Raw genomic sequence first — 15,356 nt, 5'->3', positions numbered from 1 at the left:
TCCAGGGTGGGGACCCGAGACACCTCCGGCTCCCTGACCCCAAAGCGCCCACGGGCGGAGCGGGCTGACCTTGGAAGGCACCCGCTCCCCACCGTGAGCTTGGGGTTTGGGCAGCGAGGCGCGCCCGACGGGGAGGTGCCCGGCGAGACCGGGAGGGGCCGGCGTTCGCTGCGGGCCGCCCGCCCCTCCCCCACCCGCCGGCAGCCCCGGCGCCCCGCCCCCCGCCCCCCCAGCCAGTCCCCGGGTTAGGGAGTATCCGCACTACTCCTCCCGTCGGTCGGGCCGGCACTCGGCCTCCTGTACCGGGTCAACTCATTGGGCGGCTTCGACGGACGCCCCGCCCAGGGCCCGGAACTGACCAATTGCAAGGGGTTTCACAGGGCGCCGTGCTCGGGGGACCGTCACCGTGCTGCGACGCTTCAGGGGATCCTTAGGCCTCGGTGATCTTTTCCGCCCGGCCCCTGGTCCCAGCCCCAAGGAGACCTCCGGGACCCGTGCCCGGAGAGCTGCCCGCACGGCATCCGGGGAGCCCTTGGAGATCTCGGCCTCCCCCTGGCCCCGCTGCCCGCCGGCGTGTCCTCGAGTGGACACACGCATCGCGAGGGGGAGTTTGTAGACGCTCCCTCCGTTCGGGGACGCGGCTCCTTTAAGGGCGCAGGTGTCCGCGGCGCCGCCTGACTGGAAAGCCGCACTCGGATCCCGCTCCCGGGCAGGGCCCGGGGCGCGAGCGCGCGACAGCAGGGCGCGGGCGGCGGGCGGCGCGCGGCGGCGCGGGCGACGCGGGGCGCGGGGCGGCGGCGGGGGCGCGTGGGGCAGGCGCGCGGCGGGCAGGCTCCGCAGGCCCCGCCCCGCCCCGCCCGCCGGGGTCCTCGGAGCGCTCGGGCTGCGCGCGGAGCGGGCTCGGGAGGGAAGTCCCGAGACAAAGGGAGCGCCGCCGCCGCCGCCGCCGCCGCTTCCTCCTCCTCCTCGTCCGCCTCGCTCGCCGGGCCGCGGCCGCCCGAGGTGAGCGCGGGGGCGCGGGCGGGCGGCGGGAGGCGCGGGCGGGGGCCGGGCTCGGGGCCTCCGCCGCCGTCGGGCCCGGGCCGAGCGGGCGCCTCTTCACCCCCGGCCCTGCCCCGCGCCCCCGCCCCGGGCAGGCCCCGCTCCCCGGAACCGGTCCTCCTCGGAGCTACGGGCGTGCGGCCTCGGCCCCGGGCCTGGGGTCGCGTCGGGCCGGCCCCTCGGCCCCCCGCCGCGCGCCCCGTTCGGGAGCGGAGAGAACGGCCCCCTGGCGCGTGCTCGGCGGCGTCCCCGAGGTGCTGCTGGCAGCGGCCGCTGTTGACAGGGACGCGAGCCTGGGCCGCCCCGCCGCCGGGGCTCTTCTCCGCCCCAGGGAAATTCGTTTCCGGGGTCACGGTCTGCACACAGACCTGTGGCGCCTGGCAGCTGGGGCGAGCGTGCACGGCAGAAAGAGTTGAAAGTGGGGGATTGCAACATCGCCGGCTCGTTTGGCGGGGGTCGAGAAACCAAAACAGTCTGAGTTTTCTTGTGCCTCTGAAGAGCTCCGCTTGCAGTTGGTGGGATCCCTCCCTGACGTTAGCGCTGCGCTCGAGGGAGAGTTTTCGTACGCGGTTGCTTTGTAGCCATCGAACGGAGGTCGGAACTGGTAGTTAACGTGAGTAGGAGGAAGCGAAGGGGATGGTTAGCCGGGCTCCTGATCGTGGCCTGCAGCTGCCCCGAAATCGGTACCACTTGGTTCGGCTGGTGTAGTTTGAAAATGTACTCGGTTCCTCGGTTTGTGAAGTTGTCCTTTTGTTTGTTTTGGAAGTCTGTAGTCCTAAGTGTTTCTCGCTCTTAAGGAAACACTTAAAAGGTGGCTTTTGGGTAGAGCGTCCGCTTCACCGAAAAGGAAGACGGATCCTGAATTTGTCTCGCTTTGCTCTGGCCTTTGGCAGCGGGGGAGGTTAGGGATGAGTTCTTCTTGCTGTTGGACCTTTGTCCGGTGAGTCCTGGCATTAGGGACCTTGCTTCGGGAACAGCCTGGGGTCCTGGGAGCTGTGTTGGGAGACAGCAGGGAAGCGCAGCCTCCGCAGGCACCTGTGTCAGGTGCGCCGAGTTTCCCGCCCCACCCCACCCCCAGGGCGTGGGAAAAGGTGGTCCACAGCTTCCCATCCGTAATCTGCTTCCTCCTGGGCCAGCCTGTGGGCTCCTAGTGCTTTCCCCCATTTTGTTGGGAAAGTTGAGGATGGAGGTGCTAAGCTCTGTGCCCTCCGGTAGCAGATCGGGATCTGAGAAGAGCACATTCCGGTGCAGCCCACAGTGGGAGCCCTGGAGGCAGGTGGCAGGCTGGCCTCTGGTCCCTCAGGCTGTGACTAGTAGTGCCAGGTTGTGCTTCCCCGGCTCCTGCCTGCTGCTCTGAGGCGCTCTCCTGACACCTAAAGCTGCGGAAAAGGCTCTCTTAGCTTGGCGGGTGGATTTGGGACTCTGAATGAATGGATCCGCGCTGCGGTTAAAATGTAACAAACTGGCTGCTTTGTCCTGGGGGCAGGAGGCCAGTGGGAGTGGAAGCACCAGGTCTCTGCCTGGGACAGTGCAGGTGGGCACCTGAGGCTCTGCGACCCGATGGCACAAACCGAGTTTGGTGCCCGGTCCGGGTCCACCAGCCACCCCCGAGGAGGGGGCTGCAGGGACCTTGGTGGGCCCAGCCCTCATTACCTTCCACAAACCGGGACAAGCACATGCAGCCGGGCCCTAGGACTAGGTGACTCTGGCTGCTCTTCAGGGCAGAAGAGGTGGCCCGTGGCAGGGTTGTGACCCGCGGTGAGCCAGCAGACGGCACTCAGGGTCGCCCCCCTGGCCCGGCCCCATCGCCGCCCCTCCAGAGTGCCCGGATTGTCGGTGTCCATGGCTCCTCGCTGTGGGGAGCCCTGACCTGTGGTTTCACAGACCTGTTTTGTTGCCTGGCTGAGCTCAGACTCACTGGGGACCTCGCATGCCTTCGGTCACCGAAGCTCTGTGTGGGTTAATTCTGCAGAAGCGTCCTGCCTACTTGTGCTGTCCTCCCGGGGGTGGGGGGGGGGGGGTGCTGCCACAGTGATCACTCCGAGGACGTGGGGGGCATGGGGCCGCGGGCACTTGATTGAGAGTCCAGAGTGTCCCGTGCCCTCAGGGCTTCTGCAGAGAAGGGCATTTCCACTGACCCAGCTTGGTGCTGGGTCAGGTTCCATGCAAAAGAGCCCGTTGAGGTGAAGGGTTTGAGAAACTTGGGGAAGTGAAGATTTTCAGGTGTCAGGGTCCCTGCCGGCCTCTGGCCAGAGAGCACCTTAAAGACAGACTGGGCTGTGCTCCCCTGTGCCCTGGCTCCCTGAGGGTACTCCGTCCACCTCATGCAAGCCCAGGTCCTCGTCTTCGGGATCATTGCCCCCGCCTTGTCGTGCTCCCTGGGCCTCTGCCTCTGTCCCAAACAAATATTCCAGACAGGTGTGCTGTCCAGTGAAGGAGGTCCCCCAGGTGTTGCCCTTCGAGGTCCCAAACCCCCATAGCATCGTGCTCCTGGCAGTCAGGTCTGCACAGGGACGGGGAAGGAAGAGGGCAGGCCGGAGCCCTGGGACGGAGCGGTCACAGAGAGGAGTTCTGGTTGGGGTCCCAGCATGGTGCTGTCTATTTTGGACTTAATTTTGCAGTCAGGGAAGGTTGGAGCCCATTTACAAGGTGTTCTGGGGTCAGTGCCACAGCCTGAGGTGGTGGCCGGGGTTCAGCCCGTTGGTCACGTCATGCTGACAGTTTCCTGAGTGGAGGACTTTGCTTTTTGACTTTTGCTTTTTCTTACGATAACAGAAATAAACTTTCTTAGTACCGGACCCCATCTGATTGGTCTGGTGGTGTGTCTGTCACACGTCAGCCGGCTTCCTGAGACCCGGGCCCATGGATGACCCCGGAGGCTGCGGTGCTGATGCCCAGGCCCCTCCTGCCCCTTTCCTGGGAACACAGTTGTCCAAGAGCCTCCCGAACCTGTAGTGCTGGGCCCCACCCAGAGTTCCCGGCTCATGGCCACGGGGCCTGGGGACGTTCGTTTCTGACACGCACCCAGGTGGCACCACCACCCGGGCCTGCCTCTGCTGAGCTGGTGGCCTAACCGCTCCCGCGCGCCGGCGGGGTGGCGGGGGTGAAGGGTGTGATTTGGATTGGGTTGCTGAGGCGGGTGAGGGTCAGCCTGAGCCGGGCGGGGGGGTTTGCACAGGCGTAGCCGACGGGTGGGTGGTGGCAGCAGCCGAGAGGAGGCCGTCCCCCGAAGGCAGAGGGGGACGTGAGCTGGCTTCGAGTTGAGGCTCCATGCTTAACAGGCACGTTACCTTCTGGATCTTCACTTCTGGTCGTCCCGAGTCTGTGTCGAGCCCCGGGAGCGGTGGGTGAGCCTGAGCCGGGAGGCAGGGCTGGTTTCACGCGTTGTCATGCATTGTCGTGGCTGGAAGGTGGTTCTGAACCCGGTGGAGGGCGCCCCTGTTGTCCTCAGGAACGTGAGGTGTGGTCCTTTCACCCACAAGAGCAGAGAGGAGACGCTCTCCTTGGAAGGCTGAGGGGCTGAGGGTCGGGACAGGCCAGGGGACTCCCTTTTTGTCTCGTTAAAGCCTTGTTTATGTTTCCGTGGACTTTGAAGACAGACTTAAGGCCAAATTCTCTAGCAAGGTTAGTGACCTCTGAGGGCAGAGGGAAGTTGGGGCTCCGGCCTCTTAGGCTGTGCGGGATGAGCAGCAGCCTGGAGACCCTGAGAGGCAGTTCTCCCCGCAGGGAGCGTGAGCCAAGCGGATGGCAGGGGTAGGGGGTGCTCTGGGCCACTAGTGGGGACCCTGAAGGCACCAGGCCTTGGGGGTCTGTGGTCTGGAGGTGCTGGGGGACCTGACACCCAGAAGCGGGACTCTGAGCAACCCACTCCCGCAGCACTCCTGGGACTGGCGGGCCCAGCGGGCAGACTGCCTACCTCTGGGCCTGCCCCGGGCGTCTTCTCCCCAGGGGTTCCTGGGTCCTGCTGGCCACCCCCCCACCCCCGCTGACTTTCCCGAAGTAAATGGGAGAAGAGCCCTGATCTCTCTGATGTTCGTGGAGTGCCAGTGGATGGGGAGGTGCGGTGGGGTGAGAAAGCAGGGGGGATGGAGGAGGGTCGGGTGCTGTGGGCCAGTTGCAGTCTAGGGACTTGTGCACAACGCGGTGGGCTTGCTGTCTGACCTGGGGCAACTTTCTACTCGGTTGGTTTCAAGAATAAGAGTTACTCTCTTGGCCAGACCTGAATCTAAATTGTGAGCCCCTGATTCTACACTGGGGGCCTGATGCCCCCCCCCCCCCCCCCAGTCTCTGCATTGGCAGAGGGGAGTGGTCTGCCACTGCCCTGGCCCCGCCCCCCGGTCCTCAGGCAGTGCTCTGGACATCCCCACCATGTCCTTGCCTTTCCTGTGGAGACTGATGGTGGGAACCCTGTCGCTGCAGCCCTCTGCAGTGTGACAAGAGGGCAGGACAGGTGTGCGGGCGTCTGCTGGGAATGCTGGTGAACCCTTCCTGCACCGCACATACCTAGGCCTGTGCCGTGGCCCCTGGGGGTGGGATGTTCACAGGGAAGGGGCCCCACGTGGAGGTGTTCTGGGTCTCCGGAGCATCCTGGCTCCCTCTTTCCTGGAGAGCCGCCTGTGGGAGGAGGCCGGGGTCGCCCCTTGGGGACGTGATGCCCAGGGCAGACTCCAGGCTGGGCGGTTTGCTGGGAGCCCGGTCTGTGTCAAGCTGGGTGAGCGAGGGGAGGGGCGGACGGCTCCTGCACTCTGCCTGTCCTAACCGCGTGCTCTGCCCGGTTTCTTGCAGGGACTTTGAACATGTCGGGGATCGCCCTCAGCAGACTGGCCCAGGAGAGGAAAGCCTGGAGAAAGGACCACCCGTTTGTAAGGAAAGCTTTATTTCTGTGCGTAGCGGGGGGGGCGGTTTCCCCCGGTGGAACCCGGGAACCCCATCACGCCTGCTCTGTTACACACTCTGTGCAGGGTGCCCTTGGGAGTCTCAGGACTGTTGTGCGAGCAGGAGGAATGAGATGCCGGGGCGTTGATGTGCCTGTGTGGTTGTTTTCTCTCAGGGCTTTGTGGCTGTCCCAACAAAAAACCCCGATGGCACGATGAACCTCATGAACTGGGAGTGCGCCATTCCCGGGAAGAAAGGGGTAAGGGGCGCCACTCTGCTGACCTGCTTCTCCGGGGGAGGGGACAGGGTTGGGGTGACAGGTGATTCCCCTCCTCCCCCACCAGTCAGCTTTAATTCAGAAAGAAGGAGCTGTGTTGCAGGAGGGGCTGGGTGTGGTACCCCCACCGAGCCCAGGGGCCAGACCCTGCTGCGTGTTCAGGGAAGAGGAGCCTTGGGACACGCTGGAGAAGGGCCCAGACGGAAGGAAGGGCCTTCCCGTTTGTCCTTCAAACCCGCTGCAGCTGAAGTAGCCAGGATATAGTGACGCTCGACCTGGCGGTCTTTGAGCCTGGGGCAGGTAGCGGGGGGTCCAGTCAGGGCTAGCGTATTTGAAGCATTTGGGAGTCAGGGTCTCCAGCAGCCCCGCATCCGGCTCTTTCTGGGTGACCCCAAAGCCAAGAGGAGACCTCTGAGGTGTCCTGGTTACGCCCAGGCCTTATCGCCTTATCGCCGCCACGTCCCTCCACCCATGGCGTGGCGTTTGCGTGAGCTCAGCCTGGTGCTTCCTGACAGCCTCCTCGCCCGATGCTAAGCTGGCAGGATTAGGACTCGGCTTTGTCCGCGGACGATGTGGTTTGCATTCTCCGATGTGGTTTGCATTCTCCGTTTGTCACCGGCTCCGTGGAGGGCGGGGCCCGCACCTCTGCCTTTGCTAAGCCCGTTCTCGGCCCATCGTCTGAGGCCGAGGCAGGTGCGCCGTGGCCTTGTCCCTCCCAGAGGAGGCTGGGGAGGGCTGTGCTGGTGGAGCTGGCGACAGGGGCCGCTCAGGTGGAGATCCTGACCCCCGATCCTGGGTCACGGGGGGTGGCCTACCGGCCCCCGCCTGTCTTCCCAGAAGCCTAGCTCCCACCACGCTCCTCTCCGGGGATGGCTCTTTCCGGCCCCCTCAGGGCCCGTGGCAGCCCCCGCGGTCCCGTCGTGGGGACAGCCGGTCGGTTTGTGGGGCGGTGCTGGGGGCATGCGACAGAGGCCCGTTCCTCCTGGGCTCAGCCCGTGGCGGAGGCCGGCGGCACGCCTGACTGCACGTTCGTTTCCCCGCAGACCCCGTGGGAAGGAGGCTTGTTTAAACTGCGCATGCTTTTCAAGGACGACTACCCATCCTCACCCCCAAAATGTAAGTAGAGCGAAGCCCTCGCGACTCCGTCTGCTTCCCCACGTTCGCCGTGCGGCGGCCCCGGGGGCTCTGACCCCTGGAGGCCGCAGACTGGAGCCAGGTGCACGTGGCGGACGTAGTCTCAGGTGCCGGCTATGATCCACCGGGAGGCTCCTGGCCCTCAGTCCCTGTCGGGGATAAGGTGCCACCACTGTCTGCCCTCGCTAGGGATGGGCGTCACAAGGACCACGATCTGGAACCCCACCTCTCGGAGGGTTTCCTTCCCTGACCCGTTGTCACCGTGCCCGTTTGTTAACACTCCACATCCAACTTGTTGGCCGCGTGCCGCCTGGATGGATAAGTCTCCGGAGAAGGCCGTGGGAAGAAAAGGCCAAGGCTGTCTTTAACATCGTGCTACGGTTATGTCCTCGAAGTGCACTTTCGTGAGACTCAGGACGGGAGGAGCACCAAATTCCTCCCCGCTTGCAGCTGGAAACCACCAAAGCCGGTCCGTGGTTGGTTAATTAAGTGAGTTAAGGCGTGCCTCATTGTGTGGAGAAGTGTCCCGCACAGCACGTGGCCACCGGGAACGGCTATACGTAAACATCTACGCTTGGGTTAGTAACTCGAAAAGGTAGAAGAATGTTTTCCGTCATAACGGCATCTAGCAGAAGAGTTTTAAACATGGATAATTAGCAGGGTGACCACTGGGATGGAGACTTTTCATTTGGCTGGTTCTTTGCTGTTTGAATTGTTTCTGCCGCGTGGAGGTATTGCGTTGAATAGTAGCTCTGATTAAGAAACGAGACCGGTCACGGCTGCTTTCGTCACTTGTGTTCAGCTCGATACCTGAATTCCAAGCGGACTTGACAAGGCAAGAACAAAAATCCCAGCCGAAGAGCAGGAAGGGAAGACGGGCTGCAGATGGTCTCGCCTTTCTTTTTAGATCTTTTTGGTAAGGTTGTGCAATAAAGGATTAACCTGCAAAAACCTATTTTCAACGTAATTGCAACAAACGGAAGTGTTTGACCCCGACCGTTTACAATAGTATCAAATCCAAGTGTGGAAGTTTTTGGGGAAATCGTCACACAGATTCTAGAAGTCAGGAGCACGGAGAGTAGCCGCGGCCCTTAGAGTGCCGGGGGTGGTCGGGGAGGCCGGAGCTGAGGCGCGTCGGTCCATGGGCACCCACACCCGTCAGCAGGATGGGCAAGATGTAAACCGGACAGACCTGCTACGGGGACTCGGTGACTGGGACGCAGGCCTGCCGGGCAGAGGCCACACGTGCCACGTATTTGTGACACGGGCGCAAGGCTAGTCCGGCGAATGGACCGGGCCCACAGAGTATCCCTGCGGAGGAGACAGGAATCCCCCCCCCCCCCCCCCCCCACCCTAGGTAGCCTTCCAGATGAATCTTGACGTCCAGTGGAAAGAAGGAACAGTGCGGCTTCTAGAAGAAGGTTGGTAGATTTCAGCAGCGAGGCACAGACAGTGCTTTGGCCCCGTAGGCAGAACATTGCTAACGGGGCTACGTCACACTGAGCACCACGTGTTCACCAGGAGAAGCCAGTGAGGGAGAGACATGGGAGCACACGCCCTCCCCCCCCCCCCACCCGCCAGCAGTGACCCTGAAGCACAAAGGGCGTCGGCACATCAGTAAGGAAACCGCAGGCGCTGTCGGGCCACACGGGAGGCTGTCCCCTCTTGTGCCCGCAGCGTGGGAAGAGGTGCCGACGTCCTCCCCCACAGAGGGGCGGAGCAGCGGGGCCCTCAGACCCCACCGCAGGTGCGGATTTGCACCGCTTCCCCTGGAGAGCTGTCCCCTGAGTCTGCGGAAGCTGAACTTGGGTCTCTCCAGGACCCGGCTGCTCTGCTCAAGTGAGCGTTCAGCAGACGCGCACGCGCACTCACCGCAGGTGGGGACCAGCTTGGTCACGGCAGCCCCATCTGTAGTGGCCAGGAGCTGGAGGCAGCCAAGTGTCCCCGATCCAAAGATGGGCGGGGGCACCCCGGGGACCCAGTCAGTTAAGCTCCGATCTTGATTTCTGCTGGGATTGCATCGACAGCATGGAGTCTGCTTCTCCTCTCTCTGCCCCTCTCTCTGCTCGCTCACTCTGTCAAACTTTAACGCTTATTTTTGACAGAGAGAGATGGAGTACGAGCAGGGGAGGGGCAGAGAGAGGGAGGGACACGGAATCCAAAACAGGCTCCAGGCTCTGAGCTGTCGGCACAGAGCCCGACGCGGGGCTCGAACCCACGAACCACAAGATCGTGACCTGAGCCGAAGTCAGACATTTACCCACCTGAGCCACCCAGGCAGCCCTCATTCTCTCCGACATTAAAAAAAATCCAAAAAAGAAGAATGGGTAAACGTTGGGGGACAGTGTACAGCAGCCGGAGGGGAGGGCCTGCAAGTACCTGACACGGGGCGTCTCCCAACGTGATGCGGAAGGGCAGAGCCGCACAGGAAGTCAGCGGCCGGCCCTGCGGCGGAGGGGGTCTCGGCAGGGGCTTCTCTGACTGGAGGAAGCCAGCGGTGAGCAGAAGTCGGGGACAGGGGCTTGGGCGAGGCCGTGCCCGCCACGGCTGTGCTTTCCTAGGTGAGAAAAGAGATTGACCGCCCAGATGAAATTAAAATCAGGGACTTGTGCTGAGGGAGAAGCTGAATTCAAAGAGCAGAAAGGCGTGCCCGGGGGCGGGAGCAGGTTCCCGAGAGCCCTTCCTGCGGGGGCTCGAGCCAGAAGGTGTGCAGCACGCCCACAAGTCAGGAGACAGACGGGATTAACGGGCGGGAGACGTGGCCGGGAGTTTCTCCAAGAAGCGGCCGGTGCGTCACAGTGAGTGAAGGTGCTCGCCGTCCGGAGTCCCCGGGGACGGCTGACCTCCGTGAGGCTGCCGGGGGTCTGGGATCGTGAAGCAGTGGGAGCTGGCGGTGGGCAGCACCTCCTCGGGGCCGGATGGACTGGCGGCGTCACGTGGACATCTGCGCACGTGACCCGCGAGCGCAGGGCCGGGAGGGCGCAGGCTGGACCCTGGTGGCCCGGGGGGAGTCTCTGGGAGACTCCGGGTGGTGGTGGTGGTTCGGGAGTTCCGTCGAGCTGCGTGAGACCCATCGTACTTTTCGGGGCGTAATTAACGTTTTTAAGTGAAGAGAAGAGGGGACGGTGCCCGGATAAGCAGAGAGGAACGCCCTACCCTGTCAGCTGTGGTGAACGGTCCCCGGGGAGCTTGAGGCAGTTTTCTTGCTCTTCTCTGTTGTAGGATTTCCTACGTGTGTTCGTTTTTCAGAAAGAAGGAAGTTTTGTTTTTTAAAAGAAAGAACGTGGGATCCTAAGAGCCGTTCTTTTTGGAGCAGAATGATGTGCTTTGGAAATGGCCACTTGTTTGGAAGGGCCTCCGAGTTTCTGCCCTCAGCTGTCCCCCCAGGACCGTCCTCACCTGCTGTGCTGACTTGGGGAGGGACGTGAGGGGTGGGGATGCCCAGGACTCGGCTCCGTCCGCCCACTGTCGGGAGGCAGGGTCCGGGCGAGCACATGGCTTCGCCTCCCAGTCCGGGAAAGGTGCACGCCTGCCCCCGCCCCCCACCTACTGCCACCTCACGGCCACCGTCCTTCGCCAAATGCCTGGTGGCAGCAGGTCGCCCTGGTGCAGGGAGATTGCATCATCTTGCCAGACGACCGCTGCCGCCAGAAACACGTTTCCTTCTTCCCTGTGGTCCAGGCAAATTTGAACCACCGCTGTTTCACCCGAACGTGTACCCTTCGGGCACAGTGTGCCTGTCCATCCTCGAGGAGGACAAGGACTGGAGGCCGGCCATCACGATCAAGCAGGTACGGCATGCAGGGTGCTGGCCTCAGCCTTCCTGTGGGGCCAGAGGCCTGTGGTCTTTATCTGAGGCCGAGGCCGATGTCCCAGAAAAGCTTGCCTTTCAAACCGCTGACCCCTGTGTTCTCTTGTCTCTCACACAGATCTTGTTAGGAATACAGGAACTTCTAAATGAACCAAATATCCAGGACCCAGCTCAAGCAGAGGCCTACACGATTTACTGGTTAGTAGCGGTCTGGCGCTGCTTGGTGTGGCCACTCGCTGGCCTGCATGCGTTTCCCCGGAAGTCTGGTCCGGGCAGCCCGTAAGAAGGGGGAGCCGCAGGCTGGCTGTGGGTGGGAGAACAGTTCCTGCCACTCCCGGCAACCTTCGCGAAAGGCCGTGAGACACCAGCTGTAACGGGGAGACCGAGTGAGGCCGCCAGGGAAGCGTCTGAGGCCAGGAAGCAACCAGGACAGGCCCTGTAGGCAGCAGGAGCTGCAGGTGCAAAGGGCCTGTGGTGGGCAAGAACGGGTGAGCGAAGGCTGGCGTGGCCACGGTATTGTTGGGTGGGGTGGGGCGTGGCAGGAGGTGAAGGTCAGGTGACATGGGCCTCTGTTGGCCACTTTGTGCCTGAGAAGCTGTGGCTGGGCAGACCATGCGTTTGGTGAATCTCAGTCCGGCGCAGAGGAAAGGGCCCCCAGGTGCGGTTGCCAAAGGAGGCGTTTCCAGTAGCGCAGCTCCCCAGGCCCCAGATCTCGCGTCACGGCTCTCCTGTGGCCCTCCCTGTTTCCCACACCCTCCTGGGCCTGCGTGTGGGCCATCGGGGAGTAGCCCTTCCCTGTGTGGCACTGTGGTGGCCGGTGAGTCCCGTGGGCCAGTGTCTACCACCTGTGCCGAGGGAGAAAGGCCAGGTGTGTCTTAGGGTGGGCGACAAGTTGAAACCTGGTGCTGTGAGCCTGGCTGGATTGTTAGCAGGGCAGAGGCCTCCTGCTTGTGGGATCCGGCATCCCCTGGCCCTGCCAGCCAGCTTCCCCGCTGGTCTGGGAGGTGGGGCTTAGGCCTGGAGCGGGGCTCTGGGACCTGCAGGGCTAACATACGGGGTAGAGGTCAGGCAGGGACGTGTTCCTTCCAGGGGACATTTCTGGAAGCCGTGGGTGCAGAGGGTGAAAGCCAAGGGCAGGACCGTTCTCTGGCCGCCCCGAGCAGCAGGCTAGACGTCCGATGCCTGCCTGCGGGCAGGAGCTTGCAGTTGATGGCTCAGGTCCCTAGGCCCAGGCGGGGCGAGGCCCGCATCCCCAGGGGCGTGTTCCCGCCGTGGCTCGGCTGGAGGTCACGTGGTCCCTTGGCAGCTGTGTGCCAGTGGCTCATGAGATGCGTCCCCCTGCTCTCCGCCCCCGGCCGGGCGCTGTGCGAGGTCACCACGACCTCTGTCTGCAGCGGCCCGCTGGCCCAGGCCTCTGTGAGGCCACTCATGACAGTACACGCAGAGTTCTCACGACAGACCAAACGGTCTGCAAAGCCAAGGTCTCTGTGGCCTTCAAAGAATTTGCTGCCGGTCCTGGCGTGCGCCTCGTTGCAGGGGTGATGTTTGCTGTGGCCGGTGGTGGCCACGGGCGCCATGGTGCCACTTGTGAGAGGCGGCCTTTCTGTGCCTGTGTCCATAGCTGCCGGGGCAGCAGCAGGCGCTGCAGGGTGGGCGGCCGCTCGCCTGGGGCCGCTGAGGGTCGTCCCCGCGGGGCCCAGGCTCCTGGCTGCCCGTCACGCCACCCCTCGTCTTCTACGATTTCTCCCGCCAGCGGCGTGCGCTGGAGCGCTTCAGAGCTGACTTGACTGCCTTCTAGCTCCTTCAGAGCCCCCTAGGCAGCTGCCTCCATCCGGGGGGCCCCGGGGCCAGGCCGGGCTATTGGCTGGGGTGGGAGCTCACGTGGCGTGGCCCAGCAACAGAGGCTTGTCCTGTGGCCTCGACTCCTCGGCTCTCATGGCCCTTTGTCCCTCCACCCTGGGAGCCCCCGCACACCCCGGGGCCTGGGCCACAGGCGACCCAGAGCAGCGCCCTGAGAGGCACGCTTGTGGAGAGCACGGCTTGGAGGGACCCCTCTCTTCCGGAGAGCACTGCACACTCCCAGGTGCGTCCCCGCTGGACGCGTGCTGTGCCTCTGCTCCTTGGGGCGGGGGGGGGGGGGGGGGGGTCCCAGACCAGCCCTGGAGGTCATGGCGGTCCCCTGGAGCCCCGTGGGGAAACTGGCACCAAGTCCTGTCCACCTGGCCAGCAGAGTGGTGCCCGGCAGTCTGGGTTCTCTCTCCAGAACCGTCGCTATGGTTTCAAACCGAGAGGTGCCGGTGGCCGGTCAGACTCGTAAACTTCGCTGCCTCCCCCCACCCCCACCCCGCCCCAGGCCTTCCTGACCGCGAGCCGCCCTCCGAGCCCGCCCGGCCCTGGGCCCCCGAGGGGGCTGCACCTGCTGACGTGTCTCTCTCTTGACCTTCTCAGCCAAAACAGAGTGGAGTATGAGAAGAGGGTTCGAGCACAGGCCAAGAAGTTTGCACCTTCATAAGCGGCGACCGCGTGGCAGCGTAAGAAGGAAGGGATTGGTCTGGCAAGAACTTGTTTACAACATTTTTGCAAACCTAACGTTGCTCTGTTCAATTACTAGTCGCCTGGGGAGGGTTGGGCGGGCGCCACTTTCCATTTCCGCCACCGGTACACAGTCCTCGACTCGCTGAATTGCCCGGTTTTTCATACAGGGTCTCTTCCTTCAGTCTTTTGTATTTTTGATTGTTATGTAAAACTTGCTTTTATTTTAATATTGATGTCAGTATTTCAACTGCTGTAAAATTATAAACTTTTATACTTCGATGAGCCCCGAGGAGCTAGTTTCCTAGTTTCCTTTGCTCGCGGATGCAGGCATGCTTCCCACAGTGTAGAGCTACGCCCGGCCTCAGCTGGCCTCCCTCCCGCCTCGGTCTCCGCGCACCCTGGGTTGTGTTGCTTACGAGCCTCAGATCCAAAGTCAGCCGGCGTCTCGTTCCCGCATCACTTCCTTTGTGTCTATATGGCGTTTTGTCTGTGTTGCTGTTTAGAGTAAATAAACTGTTTATATAAAGGTTTTCGTGGCATTATCGTCATTAAGAGCGTGAGGAGGCGGCCTCGCGGGGCCCGGCCCCCCACGCGGCTGCAGGCCGCCGGCGCCCAGCTCGCTGCCGTGCTCGGCTGCGCCTGGACCCGCGCGGCGCTCGGCCCGGGCCCTGTGAGGAGCGCCGTGTACGAGGAGGTGTGTGCCCGGGGGTTGTCTCCCGACCCCGGGTCTTTGCGCTCCTCAGAGGGCGGGTCTGGTCAGGGCGGCTGGCGTCCGGAGCCTCCCGGAGCTGGCACCGGCCGGTCCGAGGTCCTCCGGGCCCCAGGGAGGACCGTGCGCGGGCACTGGCCGGAACCCTGCCTGGGGGGGTCCTGGGCGTCAGGATGCCCCGGAGGCAGGTCCGAGGCCACTGTGCGCGGGCGCTTCCTTTTTCCTGAAGGGCTGTTCTCAGAAAGCACCCCAGAAGCTGAGCCTGCCACGCAGCTTCCAGAGCTGGCCACCTGCTCACTTGGGCCCAGCCGGGAGGTGCCGCGGACGCAGAGGGGGACAGGCCCAGTACCCCGGGGCCTGGTGCCAGCAAGGCGGGGCCTTGGCCTCCTGGTCCCAGGGAGCACGGTGCGGAGTAGACGGGAGGCCCGGAGCCTGCCCTGCGCCGGCTGGCCTCGCCTTCCCGGCCGGCTCACCTGTGTGGCTCCGGTGCAGGGACCCGGCCGGGCCAGACGGGTCCCCGAAGGGGCGGGAGCTGGTCGCCAGGGCCCTCGGTCAGGAAGGGCACCTCGACTCGCCAGGCAGCAGGATGGCAGTGGGTTGGGGGGGGGGGCGTGTGAGGCCCCCGTCCACAGCGCCTGCATGGCCCCGCGGTCCCAGTGCCTTGCTCGCTTGCTCGGCTGGACATGTAGCTGAGCTCGACGCTTGCTGTTGGCGATGTATTTTTCTAATGCGGAGGGCCCCCCGGGGGACCCAGCCGGGTCGTGTGTGTGCGAAGCCTCTCCCAGAATGTCTTATTTTGTAATGACTCAACTACACTTAGTAATAGCCACACGTGTATATGGTTAATATATATGGAAATTCAATATATTTTCTAGTTAAAGCATTCTGAAGTAATCGATGTTTCTAGCAAATTGTCATGACTTCGACTAATGAAATGTCCTCTTGTGCCACAGTCCTTGGCTTAACGAAGATGT

The 15,356-nt window shown here is 63.2% G+C and overlaps 1 protein-coding gene across 5 annotated transcripts; it reads left to right on the top strand.

Moving 5' to 3' along the window:
• Positions 1–858: 858 nt before the first annotated feature.
• UBE2I (ubiquitin conjugating enzyme E2 I) lies at positions 859–14,203 on the top strand. Of its 5 annotated transcripts, none has more exons than XM_042921833.1 (7): positions 859–1,002; positions 5,827–5,903; positions 6,092–6,175; positions 7,237–7,309; positions 11,009–11,118; positions 11,257–11,336; positions 13,587–14,203. In XM_042921833.1, exons 2-7 carry the CDS (start codon positions 5,838–5,840, stop codon positions 13,648–13,650), a joined length of 477 nt encoding a protein of 158 aa, XP_042777767.1. In that variant the 5' UTR covers positions 859–1,002; positions 5,827–5,837; the 3' UTR covers positions 13,651–14,203. The 5 variants fall into 5 exon arrangements, with proteins under 5 accessions (XP_042777767.1, XP_042777765.1, XP_042777763.1 ...); XM_042921831.1 differs by lacking the exon at positions 859–1,002 and adding an exon at positions 1,412–1,654; XM_042921829.1 differs by lacking the exon at positions 859–1,002 and adding an exon at positions 1,655–1,724 and having other exon boundaries at positions 5,827–5,908.
• Positions 14,204–15,356: the final 1,153 nt, after the last annotated feature.

This window comes from Panthera leo, chromosome E3 (assembly GCF_018350215.1).
Source record: "Panthera leo isolate Ple1 chromosome E3, P.leo_Ple1_pat1.1, whole genome shotgun sequence".
NCBI lineage: Eukaryota > Metazoa > Chordata > Mammalia > Carnivora > Felidae > Panthera > Panthera leo.
This window is presented reverse-complemented; position numbering and strand designations above follow the sequence as displayed.